Source organism: Leucoraja erinacea, chromosome 23 (assembly GCF_028641065.1).
Source record: "Leucoraja erinacea ecotype New England chromosome 23, Leri_hhj_1, whole genome shotgun sequence".
In the NCBI taxonomy this organism is placed as follows: domain Eukaryota; kingdom Metazoa; phylum Chordata; class Chondrichthyes; order Rajiformes; family Rajidae; genus Leucoraja; species Leucoraja erinaceus.
In genome coordinates, this window is record NC_073399.1 from 33589316 (window position 1) to 33610634 (window position 21319).

Consider the following 21319-nt stretch of genomic DNA (forward strand, 5'->3'; position numbering starts at 1 on the left):
GGGCCAAATGGCCTAATTCTGCTCCTGTCACTTATAAACATGAAGAGTTTGGAGATTTAAGGGGCTGTCCCACTTGGGCGACATAATCTGGCAAGTTTGCCCTCGACTCATGCTCGCAGCATGGTCGACACGAGGTTCTTTGTAACTCTCCTTCATGCTCGAGAGTAGTCCCCGTGTACTTGAGGATTCAGCTAGGTCGTGTTGAAAAATGCCCGCGAGTAAAAAAAGGTCGCCATGGAAAAAATCGATACTTTTTTTACTCTTAGATTTGGCCGTAGTAGGTCGGCATGTTAGTCGTAGGTAATCGAGGGTAGTCGAAGGTAGTCGAAGATAGTCGTAGATAGTCTTCAACATAGTCGAAGGAGGTCTTCAACATGACATTTTTTCAAACTCTCCTAAACTTTTCGAAACTCGCCAATTAGGTTGTCCAAGTGGGACAGCCCCTTTAGTGTTATGTTTGCCTCATTGCAGGGCACACTTGGCTGAATCTCCTCGAGCATGAAGTTGGGGCTGACAAACTCATGCTGGACTGAGGAAATGCTAGATTTTCACACGAGCAATCTCAAAATTCTTCTTCCCTATACTCCCTGCGGGTGGAGGTAAAAGACACCATAGTATTCTCCCAGTACCCCAAACAATACTTATCCTCAACTAACAACACCAAAAATGATTTTGTAGTCCTCTACCTTGCTTGTTTGTGAGAGTTTTCTGTAGACAAACCAGATCTGCTTCTTTGGTTTCACTGGTTGGGCACTACGTAAATGGAGATTGCTTCTTTATTTTACATTTGACAAGGGGAAAAGTAGAAACGCTGTCTATTATGAATCAACTGAATCATAATTTAGCAGATTTGAAACTGGACCCTGAGGGGTTTTCATTAGAAGGCTGATTTCCTTGCCGCTTTGGAAAATAGTTGATAATCATTTCAAGGGTAAGAATGTGAAGGAGAAATGAATGCAAGGTTACGTAGATAGGTTGAAATGAAATAAGGAGAGTGGAGGCCAGAGAAACATTAAACATTGGCACAAACAAACGTTCAGCCGAATGTTTCACAACACAGAGAGTAAAACAATAAGTTGCTAATGTTTGCCCTAAATCTATTTCAAATACCGTCTTAATTTCTGAAGTTGAATATTATCCATCTTTTGATAATCAACTAACTCAGGATGTGGCTGCATGGTTTACCCTTGTTAATAATACTTGTTAATAACAACTTGACTGTAATTTTTTTTGTCAAACCCCTTTTCAAAATGAAAACTGGCTCAACTGCAGCAGGCGGAAATGTGTGGAAACCACATTTATTATCTTGCCTTATTTGTCGGTGTACTTCTTCATTTAGTTGCTGCTATGTGTGAAGTATATTCTTTACAAAGTAGCATCGTGGCATGACTGACAGGACGTAGGTATCTGTGACAAGGCCAAGTGTTTGTACCTCCTGAGAAAGTAATCGTCAAACGCCTTCTTGAACTGTTGTTGCAGTTTCTTATAGTTTTAAGGCAAGTATTAAATAATGTGAATTCTTTGAACCCTGAGAAACAACAAAACAAGCCTTGGTTGGTAGGTGAGTTACTCACATTGCCACCAGGGCATCCAGATCAAGACACTTCAGCGCCAGTCTTGATCTGTGCCGCTTTGGGTGAAACTAGGCTGTGCAGCCTCGGTATTTCCCTTGTAGACTCCAGACATTGCAGATGCTGGAATCATGAGCAAAACACAAAGTGCTGGAGGAACTCAGTGGCTCAGGCAGCATTGATGGAGGGGATGGACAGGCTACATCTGTGGAGGGAATGGACAGATATTGTTTCAAGTCGGGACCTTTCCTCCAGCACTTTGCTTTTCAGTAATTTACTTGATGGCTTGCGAGAGGGGTAGAGGGAGAAATAGCTAGACTTGGTTCTACCACCAGTCTGAAGAAGGGTCTTGACTTAAAGCGACACCCATTCCTTCTCTCCGGAGATGCTGCCTGTCCCGCTGAGTTACTCCAGCTTTTTGCGTCTACCTTTGCTTCTACTACACATGGTTGAAAGAAAGCTTGCCACTATAACGTGACTTTGAAGCATGGTTGAGTTTTCATTTTGATATTTTGTCATTTGCTGTTGGTCTCCTGGAGAAACCTAGCATAAATTCTCCTTGGGTGGTGCTGAGATACCTACTTGAAAGATTGTGGGTTCTTTACTGGAGATGGTTTAAAATCACTCTGCCGTTATTTGTTTTTAATCCATCCATGGTAGGGGGCTTCTCAGGTTAAGCCAAATTTAATTGCCCAAAACACAAAGTGCTGGGTCAGCCTGTCCCGCCGAGTTCCTCCAGCACTTTGTGGTTTCCTCAAGATTCCAGCATCTGCAGTTCCTTGTATCTGCGTTTAATTGTCAGTACCTAATTGAAGGAGTTGGTGAGCTGCCTTCTTGATCCCTGCGATCCTTGAGTTGTAGGTGTGCTCAGGGTGCTGTTAGGAAGGGAGTTGCAGGATTTTGACCCAGCAACAGTGATGGAACGACGATGCAGGTCTGGTGGTGAATGTTGTCTTTGTCCTTTAAGCTAGTGAGGTGGTGGGTTTGGTGGTTGCTGTCTAAGGAGTCTTGGTGAGTTGCTGCTGGGAATTTGGTAGATAGTACAACACTGTTTCTGTGCAGTGAGTGAATGGCTGTGGATGAGGTGCTGATTAGTTGGGCTGCTATGTCAGGTATGGTATCGAGCATCTTGAGTGTCGTTGAAGCTACACTCCTAGTCGTAGCGATTTATGGCAATGGGGCATGGAAATAGACCCTTCAGCCCTCCTTGTCCATGCTGTCCAGGCAAGGGAGTATTTTGTCACATTCCTGATGAGCCTTGTAGATGGTGGCCAGGCTTTGGGGAGTTACTGCAAGATTCCCAGCCTCTGAACAGCTCCTATAGCCACATAGTGTACATCAGCTCGGTTTCTACCAGCTAAGAGGTTCTAGGATCTTGTGGCTGGCTGTTACCCACATAATTATATCTTTTGAAGAGGAATGTGGTGTTGTTTTGGAATGCTTGCAAACCAGCCAGCTTTCTCTTTCTACCCAAAACACAGGCTTACTGCAGATGATTCCATGAACAACTTGTATATCAAGCTATTATGCGTATATGCACATTATTTACATGTCAACATGTACAATTATGATTAGTAGACATAGAGGGCATCACAGTAGAGGGTAACCCAGCCCTAATAACCAGGGCTTTATGTCTCCAATCACTAACAAACAATGAACCTGTTAACCCCCGTAGCTAGGTAAAGTCAGCAGAGTGATATACCTGGAATGCTTAAGAAAGAACTACAGATGCTGGAAAAATCGAAGGTAGACAAAAATGCTGGAGAAACTCAGTGGGTGAGACAGCATCTATAGAATGATATACCTGAAATGCTGTTCTTATGAGTGTCTTGTGCCCCGATGGGTCATCTAATTGCATTGGCAAAGGTGATATACTGTAACATTTGCTTTTAAGAATACATCCCGCAGAATTTTCTTCTCCTTAACATGGCATGTTTTTTGTTGACTGACTAACTGACCGAAAGATACAGCATGGAAACAGGCTCTGCGGCCCCTGAGTCCACACCAACTATCGACCACTTGTTCACACTAGTTCTATGTTATCCCACTTTCGCCTCCAGTCCCTGCACGAAAGGAACAATTTACAGAGGGCCAATCAACCTACAGACCCGCACGTCTTTGGGATGTGGGAGGAAACTGGAGCACCTATGGCCATTCCAGGCGGTCTCGGAGAGAACATGCAAACACCACGCAGACAGCACCCCAGGGCCCGATTGAGCCCAGGTCTCTGGTGCTGTGAGACAGCAGCTCCAGCAGCTGCACATTTATGTTGTGCAACAAGTATTTTGATCCAAACTCTGTTTGCAGTTAAGTTTATGGAGCTGAGTGTACAACTGAGCCTGTGTTCTACAATACCAACGATGTTCCAGATTCATCCCTCTGGAGTTTGCTTCAGCAGTACGCGGCAGGAAAGATGTTGCACGTTTGTTCTTCCAGATGAATGAGGCAGCTTTGGGTTTGTCTGTATATGAGCTTCAACGGCAAGTGTGGATATGCGAAAACCAGAGGAAATGAGAAAGAGTGGTGCATCGACAGTGAGGAATTGAAACCAAACAAGGCCAAACGCGGTGCTGGGTCATTTTTAAGCCAGGCTGAAACAGATAATCCAACCACCAAAGAGCTCTTATGGCCGGCCCAGTTAAATTGGTAGCATATTTCCGCTGTGGTGGATGTTTATGTTTTATGTTGAATTCTGTTATGTATGTGTTCTTCTTTCTTGCTGGGAGAGGACTGCTCATCTGCCTAGCTTACCTATGAGTGAAACTGCATCATGACGAATGGCTAACACAGCACCATGACATCATGAAGCAGATGGCACCACTCAACCCCGAGTTGGAGTGAATGGGAGAGAGAGAGAGATTGATTGATTTCTAGTTGAGTGAGATCTGGCTTTCAACCATTTTACTTCAATGTGTATCCGAGCCTGACTGAAAGGGGATTAATTTTCAAAGCTGTCATCTTGCAGATGAAGTATTGAAGATGTAATTGTATGACTATATAAGCAGGGTTATTATCTGCAAGGTTGGAGAAAGAAACATTGTTTTCTCTGGGATACTGGAGGTTAAACATTGGAGATACAGCGTAAAACAGGCCCTTCGGCCCACCAAGTCTGTGCTGACCATTGATCACCCCATACGCTAGCGCTATTCTACACTAGGGACAATAAAACATTTTTAGTAGCCAAATAACCTACAGATCTGCACGTCTTTGGGATGTGGGAAGAAACCGGAGCACCCGGAGAAAATCCACGTGGCCACTGGGAGAACGTACAAACTCCATGCAGACAGCACCGGCAGTCGGGATTCAACCCGGGTCTCTGGCGCTGTAATGCAGCAACTGTGCCATTGTGCCCCCCACTAGACTGATAGAGGTTTATAAAATTACTAGACTATGCGGGACCCGTTGGGTCCCAGCATCACACGGGAGGGCTGGTCACCAACGCAATATTCCTCCTCTCCACCAATTTCAATATTGCTCGCCAGTGGGGGGGGGGGGGGGGGGGGGCATTCTGTTGCGCTAGTATGGGTGTTGCGGGCCGAAGGTACTGGTTTCCAGAAGGCTAGTATTGACATTGTGGGCCAAATCGATTCTTGGGCTGGCAGCCAACTGTTGCAACGATTTTAAAAGCCAAGCCAAGGCAAACAATTTGGCTGCAGCCACCTGACAACCAAAAATAATTTTGTGAACACAAACTTGTTAAAAAGGCGAGGCAAACAATTGGGCAGCAGCCACCTTACAGCCGCATCGAGGGGACTCACCGTGGAGTAGACGTGCGTTCAGTGTTATTCGCAGCTCAGAGAGCCGTGACCCCCTCGCTTCCTGGGTCTGACGGAGACTGAGTGAGGGACTACACTTTTGGGTTTTATAGTCCCTCCCCCCTGCCGCCAATGGGGACAGCAGGGAGAATGCGGAATTTAAAAAATAACATTAATATCTCTCTGATTTTTCATTGATGTGAAATATCCTCCGGTCCTGGAAGGCGGAGGGGGGCTCTGAGCGAGGTGGCCCAAAATGACGGCCGTAGGTGGCGGCGTTCTCTCAGAAATCACACCACAGCGAGCCAAAAGCGGTCAAGATCAGACTTTTAGTAATATAGGTACGAGGCATGGATAGATGTGGTGGACAATCAGGGTGGAAAAGTCAAAGACTAGAGGCTTAACTTTAAGGTGAGAGGAGCAAAGTTTAAAAGAGATTGGCGGGCAGGTTTTTTAATCACAGATGGGGCAATGGATGCCTGGGGTGCAGATTAAATGGAGTTTAAGAGGCTTTTGGACAGGCACATGGATAGACTTGTGAATATATATATAATGTGTATCTGCTTATTTTGGCTTAATTTGGGACATCTTGGTGTACAATTTCTCTTGGTTAGCAGCTAACACAATCTCCGCATATTGCCCACTATACAAAACAGTGAAGTTAGGCAAATACAATCTCAGCCAGCACAGGTGTTGGCTTCAGCTGAGGATCAGCAGTTAGATTACACAGCAGGGGTTGTGGGAGTTAATCCAGCCCTCATCCCGAAATACTGCGGCCCACCCAATACTGGGGCCACCCAGGTTTTTGATTCCTTCTTTGTTTTAATGTCCTGGCCTGACTTTCCAGTATTCCTTGGGATTTAGAGGAATGAGAGCTGACCGCATTCAAACAGGCAAGATTCTAGGAGGGCTCAACAGGGTATACTGCGGTCCACCCAATACTGGGTCCATCCAGGTCAGGTCGGGAGGAGCCCCCCCCCACCACGGTCCCCCCGCTCCATGATCGGATAGTCGGCGACTAGACCGTCTCCCCCACCTGGTTTGCCAGGTGAGGAGGGGGCTGTGGACCCCCAGCAGGACCAAAAACAAGACCTGTCAAAGGGCAGATGAGCTTCTAGCGAGCCAACGGCCATCCACACTTCTGTAGAAGTTGCGATCACTGTCATACATAGCCTTGTAAGGAATGATGATAAAGCACACACACACCAAAATCCTATAGTTCCAGCGGCGGAAGTCGGCAGGAACTGGAGGACAGAGATGTGTGGTGCGTCTGTCACTATTCCCGTTGGAAAACAGCCCCACTGCATCGCTGATGTTTTCAACGATGATGAATGAATCAACAGGGTAGAAGTTGTCATAGTGGAGAGTCATGAACGAGGGGGTTAGTTAGAACGGAGCTGCTCCAAAATGTTATCTCTGAGGGTAGGGAAGCTCTAGATTTTTTTTAGCCCTTGGAGCTGGTGGTGGCTGGAGCGTTAGATATATTTAAGTATTTGAAAGATGAAGGAATTGAGGATGATGGGGAACTGATATAGAAGAGGCTAGCATAGAACAGTAATCTCAGAGCTGAATTGTGGGGCAGGATTGAGAGTGGTGCTGCTGGTTCCTTTTGTAAAACGCCTTAAGGGCCTGTCCCACTTAAAGCCCTGTCCCATGTACAAGTTCATTCCAAGAGCTCTCCCTAGTTTAAAAAAAATCATTTAAAAAAAATCGTGGTAAGCACGGAGAATGAGCGTAGCGGGTACGTCGGAGCTTGGGGACATCTCTTAGCGCTAACGGCAGGTACTCTGGAAGACTCGCTAACAGCAGGTAAGCACGGGAAGATTTTCCAATGTGTTGAAAAATGTCCACGAGAGCCCCGAGTACCGGCGAGTGGCCATTACCGTAAATCTCCGAGTTCGAATCAGGGCTAACTCGAGAGAGCTCTTGGAATGAACTCGTACCGTGGGACAGTGCTATTAGGCGACAACAGGCGACTGCCTGTAAATTTTCAACATGTTGAACATTTTTCAGCGCATTTTTGCTGCCGTAGGTTGGTGTAGGTGTTGTCGTAGGTTGGTTGTTGCCAGGTGTCGTCGGTGAATTCCATTACAACTAGTCCCTGGCAGTAGCCTAAAGAGCCGCCCAAGTGGGACAGGCCCTTTTCTCTTTTTCCACAGATCCACCCGATCCATCCCTACCTGTTCAGCATCTGTTCATCACCTCCCTCCCCCTTTCACCTGCTTTCATGCTCTCCCCTACTTTTCTTCCTCTGCAATCTGGTCCTTTCTGACTTTTACTTACTTACCTCTGAAAATTATCTGCAATTGTTGGTGTTGCTTTTGAATGATTTTTTTCCTGCAGCTAGCAAGGCTAACTGCACCTCATATTCTGCTTGTTTAAGAAGGAACTGCAGATGCAGGAAAAATCAAAGGTAGATAAAAATGCTGGAGAAACTCAGCGGCTGAGGCAGCATCTGTGGAGCGAAGGAAAAGGTGACCCTCGACCCGAAACGTCACCTATTCCTTCGCTCGACAGATGCTGCTTCATCCGCTGAGTTTCTCCAGCATTTTTATCTACCTTCATATTCTGCTTGGGTAGCTAGCTTGCAACCCTAGGGTACGGACATTGAATTCTCCAGTTTTGAGTACTTACCCCCACTCCCTCTCTCTTTCCTGTGCCCACACTCATACACACCTATTTTTCCCACTACCTCACCTTCTTTCCCCAGCCCCTGATTGTACCCTTCCACCCATATCCCCCCGCCCTGTCCCACTTACGTGATTTTTTTCGGCGACTTGCCGGCACCCGTCATAGTCACAGCAGGTCTCCGAAAATTTTCATGTTGAAAATCCAGCGGCAGCCAGAACAAGGTACGACTCTTTGGGCGACTACTCACCACCATACAGGCGTCACCCCATGCATGTCACCAGGTGTCACCTGTATGGTCGTGAGTAGTCTCCTCAGTCACCCAAAGAGTCTTTCTGGTCGCCACTGAATTTTCAACACTTTGGCCTATGACAGGTACCGGCAATGGCTGAAAAAGTGGCGTAAGTGGGACAGGCCCTTTACTCCAGCACTTTGTCTTTTCCACTGTGTGTTTCAATGCTTTCGATCTGTATTGATGTTGGGTACCCCTCTGACCAATAAACTCGTGGCTGCAGAATTGTTTTTAACGTGGCTACAGATAATGTGAGATTATTTGTTTCAGAGTTGTGACAATATACATTCAATCTGAGCAGTCATTAAATAACTAATATTATCACATTCCTACATGAAAAACCAATGCAGTACCCCAGTACATGTGACAATAAACTAAACGTAGCATTTGAAATGAATGTAGCATTTGCATTGTGTAGATCGATTTAAAATATAATTATGTATCTACACATCTGCAACGAGGCACTGCAGTAATAACGGGCAGCGGTAGAGTTGCTGCCTTACAGCGAATCCAGCGCCAGAGACCCGGGTTCCATCCCGATTACTGGTGCTGTCTGTATGGAGTTTGAACGTTCCCCCCGTAACCTGCGTGGGTTTTCTCTGAGATCTTCGGAGACCTCCCACATTCCAAAGACGTCCAGGTTTGTAGGTTAATTGGCTTGGTAAATGTAAAAATTGTCCCTAGTGAACACCAGGAAAACAAAAGAGCTCATTGTCGACTTCAGGAGGCACAGCACCGACTTAGTCCCCCTACATATCAACGGCGAGTGTGTGGAGAGGGTCAACACCTTCCGGTTTCTCGGCTGACTTATCTCTGCTGATATCTCCTGGACAGACAACACAACAGCGGTCATCAAGAAGGCTCAGCAGCGGCTGCACTTCCTGAGGGTCCTCAGGAAGCACAACCTGGACTCTAACCTGCTGCTGACCTTCTACCGCTCGTCCATCGAGAGCCTGCTGACATACTGCATTACAGCATGGTACGGCAGCTGCACCATGGCAGACAGGGAGAGGCTTCAGAGGGTAACTAGGACAGCACAGAAGATCATTGGCTGCCCTCTCCCCTCCCTGATGGATATTTACACCTCCCGCTGCCTTAGCAGGGCAAAGAATATCATCAAGGACAGCTCCCATCCTGCGTTTGGACTGTTCGACCTGCTGCCCTCTGGAAGGCGCTATAGGTGCATCAAATCTAGGACAAATAGACTCAGGAATAGTTGTTTTCCGAAAATTATAACTACTCTTAATTCACACATGCACTGACTTCACAGCCCAACACCCGGACTTCCATCTATTATATCCACGTAATGAAATTTGGAACTGTAATGTGTATTGTAACTGTAATTTTTAACATTTTTTAAAAACATTTTTAATATTTAATATAATCTTTAAACATCTCCTTCACCATTTTGCCTTTATAGATATGTATATAGCGCCACAGAATTGTGCACCTATCCTCCCCCCCCTCTCCCTTTTGTTTTTGTTTTCTGTTTCTTGTTTTTTGTACTAAATTATATGTATGCACTGAGTACGAGCTGCTTTTAATTTCATTGTACATGTATAGTGACAATAAATGGCATATCTATATCTAGTGGGTGTAGGATAGTGGTAATGTGCGGAGATCGCTGGTCGGCGTGGACCCGTGCTGTATCTCTAAACTAAACTAATAACCTGAGAGATTTAATTACTATAACCCATATATTTCTCGAGTGAATAAAAAAATTAGGTAAAAGATTGAACTATTGATCAAATGTTGGAAACATCGTGTGGGTGAAGTAACATCTGTGATGGAAGAAGCAGTTAGTGTTTCAGGCTAGGGACCTTTAGCTGGAATGACAAATAGAACAAAAATTTACTTTAAATCAGAACTCGACGTTATTCTTCTTATGGTAGACAAAAAATGCTGGAGAAACTCAGCGGGTGAGGCAGCATCTATGGAGAGAAGGAATAGGTGACGTTGCCTATACCTTCCCTCCATAGATGCTGCCTCACCCGCTGAGTTTCTCCAGCATTTTTTGTCTACCTTCGATTTTTTTTCCAGCATCTGCAGTTCTTTCTTAAACATTATTCATCTTGAAATCTCCTTTGCTTTTGTCTTGCTGTTGTGTGCAGGAGAAGAAGACAATGATGGAAATTGAAATTCAGGCTGACCTGCTCAAAGAAGCCACGGAGAGCATAGAGGCAGCAAAGAATTATAAAGATGAGTTGGAACAACGACTACAGGGCCTGAATCAGGCCAGGAAACAGGTCAGTTACTTATTTTGCATTTGGGAACAAGAATGGCTTCAAACAATGACGAGGCACTCGCAATTAAACTTTGTGGCCTTTTGTGTATAACCAGCATCTGCAGTTCTTTGTTTCTACATCTTTCAATTAGCCAATGTACATTGCCCGTCTGAAGAAGGGTCTCGACCCGAAACGTCACCTATTCCTTCGCTCCATAGATGCTGCCTCACCCGCTGAGTTTCTCCAGCATTTTTGTCTACCTTCGATTTTCCAGCATCTGCAGTTCCTTCTTATAGACAATAGATAATAGGTGCAGGAGTAGGCCATTTGGCCCTTCAAGCCAGCACCACCATGCAATGTGATCATGGCTGATCATCCCCAATCAGTACCCCGTTCCTGCCTTCTCCCCATATCCCCTGACTCCACTATTTTTAAGAGCCCTATCTAGCTTTCTCTTGAAATCATCCAGAGAACCTTCCTCCACCACCCTCTGAGGCAGAGAATTCCACAGACTCACCATTCTCTGTGAGAAAAAGTGTTTCCTCGTCTCCGTTCTAAATGGCTTACTCCTTATTCTTAAACAGTGGCCCCCTGGTTCTGGACTCCCCCAACATTGGGGACATTTTTCCTGCATCTAGCTTGTCCAGTCCTTTTATAATTTTATATGTTTCTATAAGATCCCCCCCCCCCCCCCCCCCCCCCCCCCCCCCCCCCCATCCTTCTAAACTCCAGTGAATACAAGCCTTGTCTTTTCAATCTTTCCTCATAGGCCAGTCCCGCCATCCCAGGGATCAATCTCGTGGCCTGCTCGGGGCATTCATTACTACTTCACAGCCATTCAAGCTTTAGTTTTTAGTTTATTGTCACGTGGACCGAGGTACAGTGGAAAACATTTCACTACGCCCCCATTCACGTGACAATAAACTAAAACTGAACTGGACTTTATTTAGACTTTAGAGACACAATGTGGAAACAGGCCATCCAGCCCACTGAGTCTGTGTCGACTAGCGATCACCCCTTACACTAGCACTAGCACATGGTATTGGGGATAGGGTGTTGACATGGATAGAAAATTGGTTGGCAGACCGGAAGCAAAGAGTAGGAGTGAACGGGTCCTTTTCAGAATGGCAGGCAGTGGCGAGTGGAGTGCCGCAAGGCTCGGTGTTGGGGCAGCAACTATTTACCATATATATTAATGATTTGGAAGAGGGAATTAGGAGCAACACTAGCAAGTTTGTGGATGACACAAAGCTGGTTGGCAGTGTGAACTGTGAAGAGGTAGTTAGGAGGTTGTAGAGTGAGTGGGCAGATGCGTGGCAAATGCAGTATAATATAGATAAATGTGAGGTTATCTTTTTTGTCGGAAAAACAAGGGGGCAGATTATTATCTCAATGGGGTTAGGTTAGGTAAGGGGGAGGAGCAGCGAGACCTGGGCGTCCTTGTACACAGGTCATTGAAAGTTGGCTTACAGGTACAGCAGGCAGTGAAGAAAGCTAATGAAATGTTGGCCTTCATAACAAGAATATTTCAGTATAGGAGTAAAGAAGTTCTTCTGCAGTTGTATAGGGCTCTGGTGAGACCACATCAGGAGTATTGTGTACAGTTTTGGTCTCCTAATTTGAGGAAGGACATCCTTGTGATTGAGGCAGTGCAGCATAGGTTCACGAGATTGATCCCTGGGATGGCGGGACTGTCATATGAGGAAAGATTGAAAAGACTAGGCTTATATTCACTGGAGTTTAGAAGGATGAGGGGGGATCTTATAGAAACATATAAAATTATAAAAGGACTGGACAAGCTAGATGCAGGAAAAATGTTCCCAATGTTGGGCGTCCAGAACCAGGAGCCACAGTCTTAGAGTAAAGGGGAGGTAATTTAAGACTGAGGTGAGAAAAAACCTTTTCATGCAGAGAGTTGTGAATTTATGGAATTCCCTGCCACAGAGGGCAGTGGAGGCCAAATCACTGGATGGATTTAAGAGAGAGTTAGATAGAGCTCTAGGGGCTAGTGGAGTCAAGGGATATGGGGAGAAGGCAGGCATGGATTATTGATAGGGGACGCTCAGCCATGATCAAAATGAATGGCGGTGCTGGCTCGAAGGGCCGAATGGCCTCCACCTGCACCTATTTTCTATGTTTCTATGTATCCTACACACTAGGGACACTTTACAATTTTACCAAAGCCAATGAACCTACAAATCTGTACATCTTTGGAGTATGGGAAGAAACTGGAGAAAACCTACGTGGTCACAGGGAGAAGGGACAAATTCCATCCAGACAGCATCAGTAATCGGGATGGAAGCCGGGTCTCTGTTGCTTTTTGGCAGCAACTATACTGCTACACCACAATGCTGCCCTGAATCACAAGTGTCAACAGTCATACAGGAGCTAGCTATCTGCAACAATCCTCAACAAATAACCATGAGTGATTGGCCTGAACATAAAGTGCTGAAGTAATTCAGCAGGTCAGGCAGCATCTGTGGAGGGAATGGATAGATAAATGAAATAAATTAAGATCCTAAAATGGTCTTTGACAAAATGCAGATTTACACCCAGTCTTAGAGTCATACAGCATGGAGACAGGCTCTTTGGCCCAACCTGCCCAAGCTAACATGCCCCAACTATTTGCGGTTGGCCCATTTCATTCTAAACCTTTCCCATTCATGTGTCTGTCTCAATCTCTTTTGAATGTTGTGATATTACCTGCCTCAACTACCTCCTCTGGCACAAAGTTCTGGAGCAACTCAGCGGGACAGGCAGCATCTCTGGAGAAAAGGAACGGGTGACGTCTTCAGATCCAAAACGTCACCCGATCTGCCATCTTCGATTTAAACCAGCATCTGCAATTTCTTCCTTCATACCTTCTCTGGCAGTTTGTTCCATGTACCTGCCACACTTGGGTGGAAAGAGTTATCTCTCTAGTTCCTTTTACATCTTTCCCCGCCCACCTTAAAGGAGATGAGAGAGAAGAACTAATCCCGTCAGTTAGATATTGAACTGACTTTTAGTTTTAGTTTTTTTTTATTAAAAAAATTAGACAAGTCTAAGAGCTAGCCCAGGATTTTTTAGACTAGTTTTAGTCTTTTAAAAAAAGTAATTTGTTTTGTGTGCCACAGTTCAACTCTTGCATCATGCTGCAAAATCTTCAACAGGAGCTGAAGTCAGGAAGTTACAAGTTTCTCAAACAGCTACAGATGGTTGACGTTAGATCCAGTTGTAGCTCGAGCCTGAATACACATCTACTGACTTTCTCCAACATATAATATGTCATTTCAGGCAACTGAACCAACCTACCACAACTCGAGTGCAGCGTAGGTTTACAAGGTTAATTCCCGGGATGGAGGGACTGTCATATGCTGAGAGAATGGAGCAGCTGAGCTTGAACACTCTGTAGTTTAGAAAGATGAGAGGCGATCTCATTGAAACATATAAGATTGTTAAGGGCTTGGACACACTAGAGGCAGGAAACATGTTCCCGATGTTGGGGGAGTCCTGGACCAGGGGCCACAGTTTAAGAATAAGGAGTAAGCCATTTAGAACGGAGACGAGGAGACACTTTTTCTCACACAGAGTGGTGAGTCTGTGGAATTCTCTTCCTCAGAGGGCAGTGGAGGCAGGTTATCTGGATGCTTTCAAGAGAGTTAGATAGTGCTCTTAAAAATAGCAGAGTCAGGGGATATGGGGAGAAGGCAGGAACGGGGTACTGATTAGGGATGATCAGCTATGAATGGCGGTGCTGGCTCGAAGGGCCGAATGGCCTACTCCTGCACCTATTGCCTATTGTCTATTGTTTAGAGAGCATTTGTGAACTACTATCCACCTCACTGGAGACTCTCGAGCTATCTTTGCTCGGCCTTTACTGGCTTTGTCTTGCACTAAACATTATTCACGATATTCCCTTTATCATGTATCTGTCCACTGTAAATGGCTCGATTGTAATCATGTCTTTCCGCTGACTGGTTAGCACGCAACCAAAGCGTTTCTCAGTACACGTGATAATAAACTAAACTCAACTCATTTTGGTGTGGCTGGGGTTAAACGCTGACAAATGACTGAATACTATAGGTTGATAACAAATAATCGGGACTACAGTAAGATAACATTGCAGTAGTAAGACACACAGTGCTGGAAGAACTCAGCAGGTCAGGCAGCATGTGAGGAGGGAACGAACAGTGGGTGACGTTTCAGGTTGGGACCTTTCTTTACACTCCTTATGGGCCTGTCCCACTTACGCGACTTTTCCGGCCACTGCCGGCACCCGTCATAAGTTGTCGCAGGTTGCCGAAAATTTTCAACAGGTTGAAAATCCAGGGACGACCAGAAAGACGCTACGACTCTTTGGGCGACTGAGGAGACGACTCGCGACCATGAAGCCTGTATGGTCATGAGTAGTTTGACTTGAGAATTAAGGGACTGAAGTTTAGGGGTAACATGAGGGGGAACTTCTTTACTCAGAGAGTGGTAGCTGTGTGGAATGAGCTTCCAGTGAAGGTGGTGGAGGCAGGTTCGTTTTTATCATTTAAAAATAAATTGGATAGGCATATGCATGGGAAGGGAATGGAGGGTTATGGTCTGAGCGCAGGTATATGGGACTAGGGGAGATTATGTGTTCGGCACGGACTAGAAGGGTTGAGATGGCCTGTTTCCGTGCTGAAATTGTTATATGGTTATATATGGTTGTTATATGGTTAGTAGTTGCTCAAATACTATTCTTGTTCTGGTCGCCGCTGGATTTTCAACATGTTGAACATTTTCGGAGACCTGCTGTGACTATGATGGGTGCCGGCAGTGGCCGAAAAAGTCGAAAAAGTGGCCCATAAGTTCTGACCAGAACTGTAGCCTATCCATTCCTTCCAAAGATGCTGCCTGACCCGCTGCGTTACTTCAGCGCTGCAGGTCCTTATTTCTACCTAATGGTTCTGCACGCTTAAAACGTCTGCTGTTTTTTTTACATTTTGGAGTTGTTACTTGATACCAATTTTGAGATAGAATGAAGTCGATGGAGACAGTAATTCATTGAACAGAAGCAACAGCAAGTTTAAATCTCTGGTGAGGCTTACACATTTCTAACTTTGTTATCTGGAGGACTGGGAACTCAGCAAAATGTTTTGCATCTCACATACAAGTAACAGGACTGACAGATAGTGAAACACAACTCATACTGAAGCATGGGTTTCTGTTAATTTAAATTCCTTCCTGTTTTCATCCCCCGTTGCAGCCTGCAGATTAAATGCAGTCAAGATAACAATGACAGAGGTTCTTGTGGCTTGTTGCATCACATCCTTTTACAAACATGTTGAAACATAAAATATCACACTGCCTATTCAAAGTATTTCTTCCTGGGCCCAGTTTGCTGGTGAATGTAAGCAGGTGTGTTTGCAGTGTGTTTCAGCAGTAGTGCTGGGGAGCTGTTTGAACAGAACATGGAACAGTGTAACACAGGAAGAGGCCCTTCGGCCCACAATGTCTGTGCCGACCACGATGCCAACTTGATGCAGCGAATTGTGGACGCAGCCCAGACCATCACACAAACCAACCTCCCTTCTATTGACTCCATTTATACCTCAGGCTGCCTCGGCAAAGCCAGCAGCATAATCAAGGATGAGTCGCTCTCCGGCCACTCCCTCTTCTCCCCTCTTCCATCGGGCAAAAGGTACAGAAGTGTAGAAACGCACACCTCCAGATTCAGGGATAGTTTCTTCCCAGCTGTTATCAGGCAATGAATCACCCGAGCATTCCTAAACTACTATCTACCTCTTTGATGACCCTCAGGATATCCTTGATCGGACTTTACCTTGCACTAAACGTTATTTCCTTATCATGTATCTATACCTAGTATTTAAGAAGGAACTGCAGATGCTGGTAAATCGAAGGTAGACAAAACTGCTGGAGAAACTCAGCAGGTACAGCAGCATCCATGGAGCGAAATAAATAGGCAACGTTTCAGGCCAAAACCCTTCTTCAGACTGATGTGGGGGAGGGGGGGGGGGGGAGGGGGGGGGGAAGAAGAAGAAAGAGAAGATAGTCTCTGTCTCAACTACCTCCTCCGGCAGCTCATTCCATACTCACACCACTTTGTGTGTAAAAGTTACCCCCCTCAGATTCCTATTAAATCTTTACCCCTTCACCTTGAACCTATGTCCTCTGGTTCTTGATTCCCCTACTCTGGGCAAGAGACTCTTTGCGTCTACCCGATCTATTCCTCTCATGATTTTATACACCTCTATAAGATCACCCCTCATCCTCCTGCACTCCATGGAATAGAGACCCAGCCTACTCAACCTCCCCCTAAAGCTCACACCCTCTAGTCCCGGCAACATCCTCGTAAATATTCTCTGCATCCTTTCCAATTTGACAACATCGAGCTGCATTTTCATCAAGTCAAGTCACTTTTATTTCTACAAAGCAACTCTCGTTGACCAAAGTGCTTTACATTGTTGGAGGTATTAACGTTATAGAACAGTGGTTCATAGACTAAGTACATACATCACTACATACATATAGCCCTCCCTCAGAGGACGTCAAGAAAGGCTTGAGAGTAAAGATGAGTTTTAAGTCTCGACTTAAAAGAGTCGATGGAGGGGGCAGTTCTGATGGGAAGAGGGATGCTGTTCCACAGTCTAGGAGCTGCAACCGCAAAGGTGCGGTCGCCCCTGAGCTTATGCCTGGACCGCGGGATGTTCAGTAACTCCAAGTCGGCCGATCTGAGGGACCTGGAGGTGGTGTGGTGGGTGAGCAGACTTTTGATGTAGGTGGGGGCAAGCCCGTAAGGGCTTTGTAGACATAAAGAAGGATCTTGAAATTTATTCAGAACTGCACAGGGAGCCAGTGGAGAGAGGCCAGGATCGGGGTGATGTGGTCCCTTTTTCGGGTGCCCGTCAGGAGTCTCGCTGCGGCGTTTTGGACCAGTTGCAGGCGGGACAGGGAAGATTGGCTGATGCCAGTGTAAAGGGAGTTGCAGTAATCGAGGCGGGAGGAGATGAATGTGTGGATGATCTTTTTGAGGTCATCAAACTGGAAGATGCTAGCTTTTACCACGGCATTGATTTGTTTGTCAAATGTCAATGCTGAGTCAAATATCACGCCAAGGTTTTTGACGTGAGGTTTGAGTAATGGGGTAAGGCTTCCAAGGCTGCCTGCTATCGTTTTGATTGAGTCCGAGGGGCCGAGAAGGATGACCTCAGACTTACTCTCGTTTAGTTGGAGGAAGTTCTGGACCATCCATCACGTTATATCCTCGAGGCAGTGGATAAGGTTAAGTAGATTTGATCGGTTGTTGGGCTTCAGGGGGAGGTAGAGTTGTGTATCGTCTGCATAGCAATGGAAGGAAATGCCGTGCCTTTGAATGATTTGACCTAAGGGGAGCATATACAGGGAGAAGAGAATGGGGCCAAGGATGGAACCTTGTGGAACCCCACAGCAGAGGCTAGTTGGGGAGGAGAAAGAGTTGCCTATGTTAGTAGAGAAACTCCTACCTTTGAGGTAGGAGATGAACCAGCTCAGGGCAGTGCCATCAATACCAACCCCGTACCGGAGACAGTCAATTAGGATGGTGTGGTCAGCAGTATCAAATGCTGCGCTGAGGTCGAGAAGGAGCAGGATTGCACAGTCGCCGGAGTCAACGGTGAGCAGTAGGTCATTACGTACCTTCAGCAAGGCAGACTCTGTGCTGTGGTGGGTCCTGAAACGTGATTGGAAAGTTTCCAAGATAGTGTTTTGGTGAAGGTAAGGCATGTTGACTTAAAATTACCTTTTCAAGGGCTTTAGACAGGAAAGACAGTTTTGAAATTGGTCTGTAGCTTCTTGGCAAGGTGGGGTCGAGGTTAGGTTTTTTCAGGAGGGGCTGGACCACCGCTGCTTGAAGCAGGTAGGAACAGCACCAGTGGCCAGAGAGCTGTTGATGATGGCGAGGATGCTGGGACCAGCTATTGTCATGACATCCTTTAGAAGGGCAGAGGACTTCATCAGCTGCACATGACAGAACAACCCTCACCCTGGGAACCAGCCCAGTGAAATCACATTTGGACAGCCTCCAATACCAGAAGATAAGCAGTCAAATCCATGCACTTTACTGCAGGTGTGGTTATACCAGCATCCTGTATGATTAGAGTAATATATCCCCGTATATGGTTGCACTGCGGACTTTGTGTTTCCCTCCCACTCGTACTACAGTTATTCATTTGTTGAATTTTTGTTTATATTTATCTGTGTGTATTATGTTTATAGTCCTGCTGTGCTAGTTTAGTTTAGTTTAGAGAAACAGGCCCTTCAGCCCACCGTGTCCACACCGACCAGCGATCCCCGCACACTAGGGCCAATTTTACACTTATACCAACCCAATTAGCTGGAAACCTGTACGTCTTTGTAGTTTGGGAGAAAACCAAAGATCTCGGAGAAGGTCACAGGGAGAACGTACAAACTCCGTACAGACAGCACCCGTAGTCAGGATCGAACCAGGGTCTCTACTGCTGCGCCACCGTGCTGCCCTAATGATATTTAAACCAACAGTCACGAGGAACTGCAGATGCTGGTTTACTAAAAAAGACACAAGGTGCTGGAGTAACTCAGCGGGTCAGGCAGCATCTGTGGAGAACATGGATGGGTGATGTTTCAGGTCGGGAGCCTTTCTTCAGACTGAGTTGTTGGGCGGGGGGGGGGGCGGGGCAAAGCCTGGCAAGTGGGCGGCAGCAAAGATCCTATAGCGAGCAAGATAGGCCACTTGACGAATAAAACGTTGTACAGTCATGGCAGATTCATGGGTAATTTTCGGCCCCATTTCCGTAACCGGCTTCCGTCTCTGCACCAAAGATCCCACCGTAGCGGAGCAAAGATACTAGTGCGGAGACGGAAACCGGTTACGGAAACATCCTCGTAAAAATAAAAGTTATTTAGTAAAAATCTTCTCCTCATTTTCAGAATTATAATTTATTAACACAAACTGTTCCCCTGCAACGTTGATTACACTGTGAGTCGGGTCGGGTCGGGTCGGGTCGGGTCGGGTTACTGAAATGGATGAAAAAAAGGCCCACGTTCCGCTCCGCTGCGTACTACACGTCAGCCCATTGCATTTAGAAGGAGTGGTCTATCTTGCTCCGCTATAGGATCTTTGGTCGGCGGATGCAGGTGAGCTGGGGTGTTGATAGACAGGTGGTTGGACAAAGACTAGAGATGTACAGACAAACATTGTGAGATAAGGAAAGAAGAGGTGGCAATTGTGCAGCCAGAGGAGGAAATATAGATGGAAGGGGATGTGGAGGAGAAGAAGAAGAGAACAAGGAAAAGGAGGGTGGGAGTTGGTTAGTCACCAAAAATTGGGGAATTCTTTATTCATACCGATGGGATGTAAGCTAGCCAAGCGGAATATAAGGTATAACTCAACGGTTTGAACATTGAATTCTCTACTTTTAGGTGACTAACCAAATGCTTCCCCGATTCTCTCCTGTCTTCGCTGGCCATCGATCACCCGTTCACGCTAGTTGCATGTTATCCCACTTTCGCCTCCACTCCCTACACACTAAAGTCATTTTACATAGAATAAAATGGCACGGTGGCGCAGCAGTAGACTTGCTGCCTATCAGCTTTTTCAGCGCTAGAGACACGGGTTGGATCTCGGCTACGGGTGCTGCCTGTACGGAGTTTGTACGTTCTCCCTGTGACCGTGTGGGTTTTTTCCAAGATCTTCGGTTTCCTCCCACACTCCCGTCGTACAGGTTTGCAAGTTAATTAGCGTGTTATAAATGTAAAATTGTCCCTAGCGGATGTTGGGCAGTGTAAGTGTGTGGAGATCTCTGGTCGGTGTGGACTCGGTGGGCCGAAGGGCCTGTTTGCTCACTATCTCCAAACTAAACTAAACGTGCAAACTGCACCCGAGGTCGGGATCGAACCCGGGACTCGGGCCCTGTCAGGCAGCAGTTCTACCTGCTGCACCACTGTGCCGCTCAAAGAGCGTGGATGGTGGAGCACTGGTCTCCCTCTTTATGTGGTTGCTTGTTCTTTCTCGACCCAGATCAATGGAAGTGCGGTGCAGGCTCGCAGTTCCCTGCAACACCACTTCAGTGAACTGAAAGAAACGGTGATCAGGTTGCTGGACGAGCGGTCAGCTTCCTTGCTGCAGGAGGTGAACAAGATGGAAGAGGAAAGCATCAGGCCACTGGACGACTGTCAGAAGTTAATCGAGCATGGAGTGAACACGGCAGAGGAGCTGCTACGGGAAGGTGAGGGAGTGGGGTGGTTGGTCGCTCGGCATCCTCTACCCAGTCGCACAGCACCTTCTTCCTCTCAGTTTCAGGCTTATTATTATTGTCACGTGTACCGAGGTACAGTGTAAAGCTTCACTCTTGCATGCTATCCAATCAGACATCTGGGTTAACAGTGTGCACGAGGTTCCTGTGCAACTGAAGCCGTTAAGGGGCCTGTCCGACTTGCCGATTATTTTCGGCGTCTGCCTGCGTCACATCAGTGTCGCCAAAAGATTTCGAACATTTCAAAATCCAGCGGCGACAGAAATAACATTGCGACATTTGAAAAAACACCGCTCGTCAAACGTCATCACAACGCAAACTTTACGGTGACCAAGTGGGACAGGCCCTTTAGATCGTATTACTGATGCTGCAATAAATCCCCACACTTGTAAAATGTCTGATTTCTTTGATAAGAGCTCTGTTTTGGTGTTTAAAAGTTGCAGGGTTTGGGTTTAGTTTAGTTTAGAGATACAGAGCAGAGAAACAGGCCTTTCGGCCCACCGAGACTATGCTGAGCAGCAATCCCCACACACTAACACTATCCTACACACTAGGTACAGCAGGCAGTAAAGAAAGCCAATGGCATGTTGGCTTTCATAACAAGAGG

At 46.2% G+C, this 21319-nt stretch overlaps 1 protein-coding gene across 1 annotated transcript in view; it reads left to right on the forward strand.

Moving 5' to 3' along the window:
* The window catches only part of crlf3 (cytokine receptor-like factor 3), a 44958-nt gene that overhangs the window by 7931 nt on the left and 15708 nt on the right, over positions 1-21319 (forward strand). Inside the window, exons 2-3 of the mRNA XM_055654266.1 lie at positions 10358-10492; positions 20478-20685. Of these exons, the coding sequence (XP_055510241.1) occupies positions 10370-10492; positions 20478-20685 (331 nt within the window). The 5' untranslated portion in view covers positions 10358-10369. The remainder of the gene's footprint in view (positions 1-10357; positions 10493-20477; positions 20686-21319) is intronic.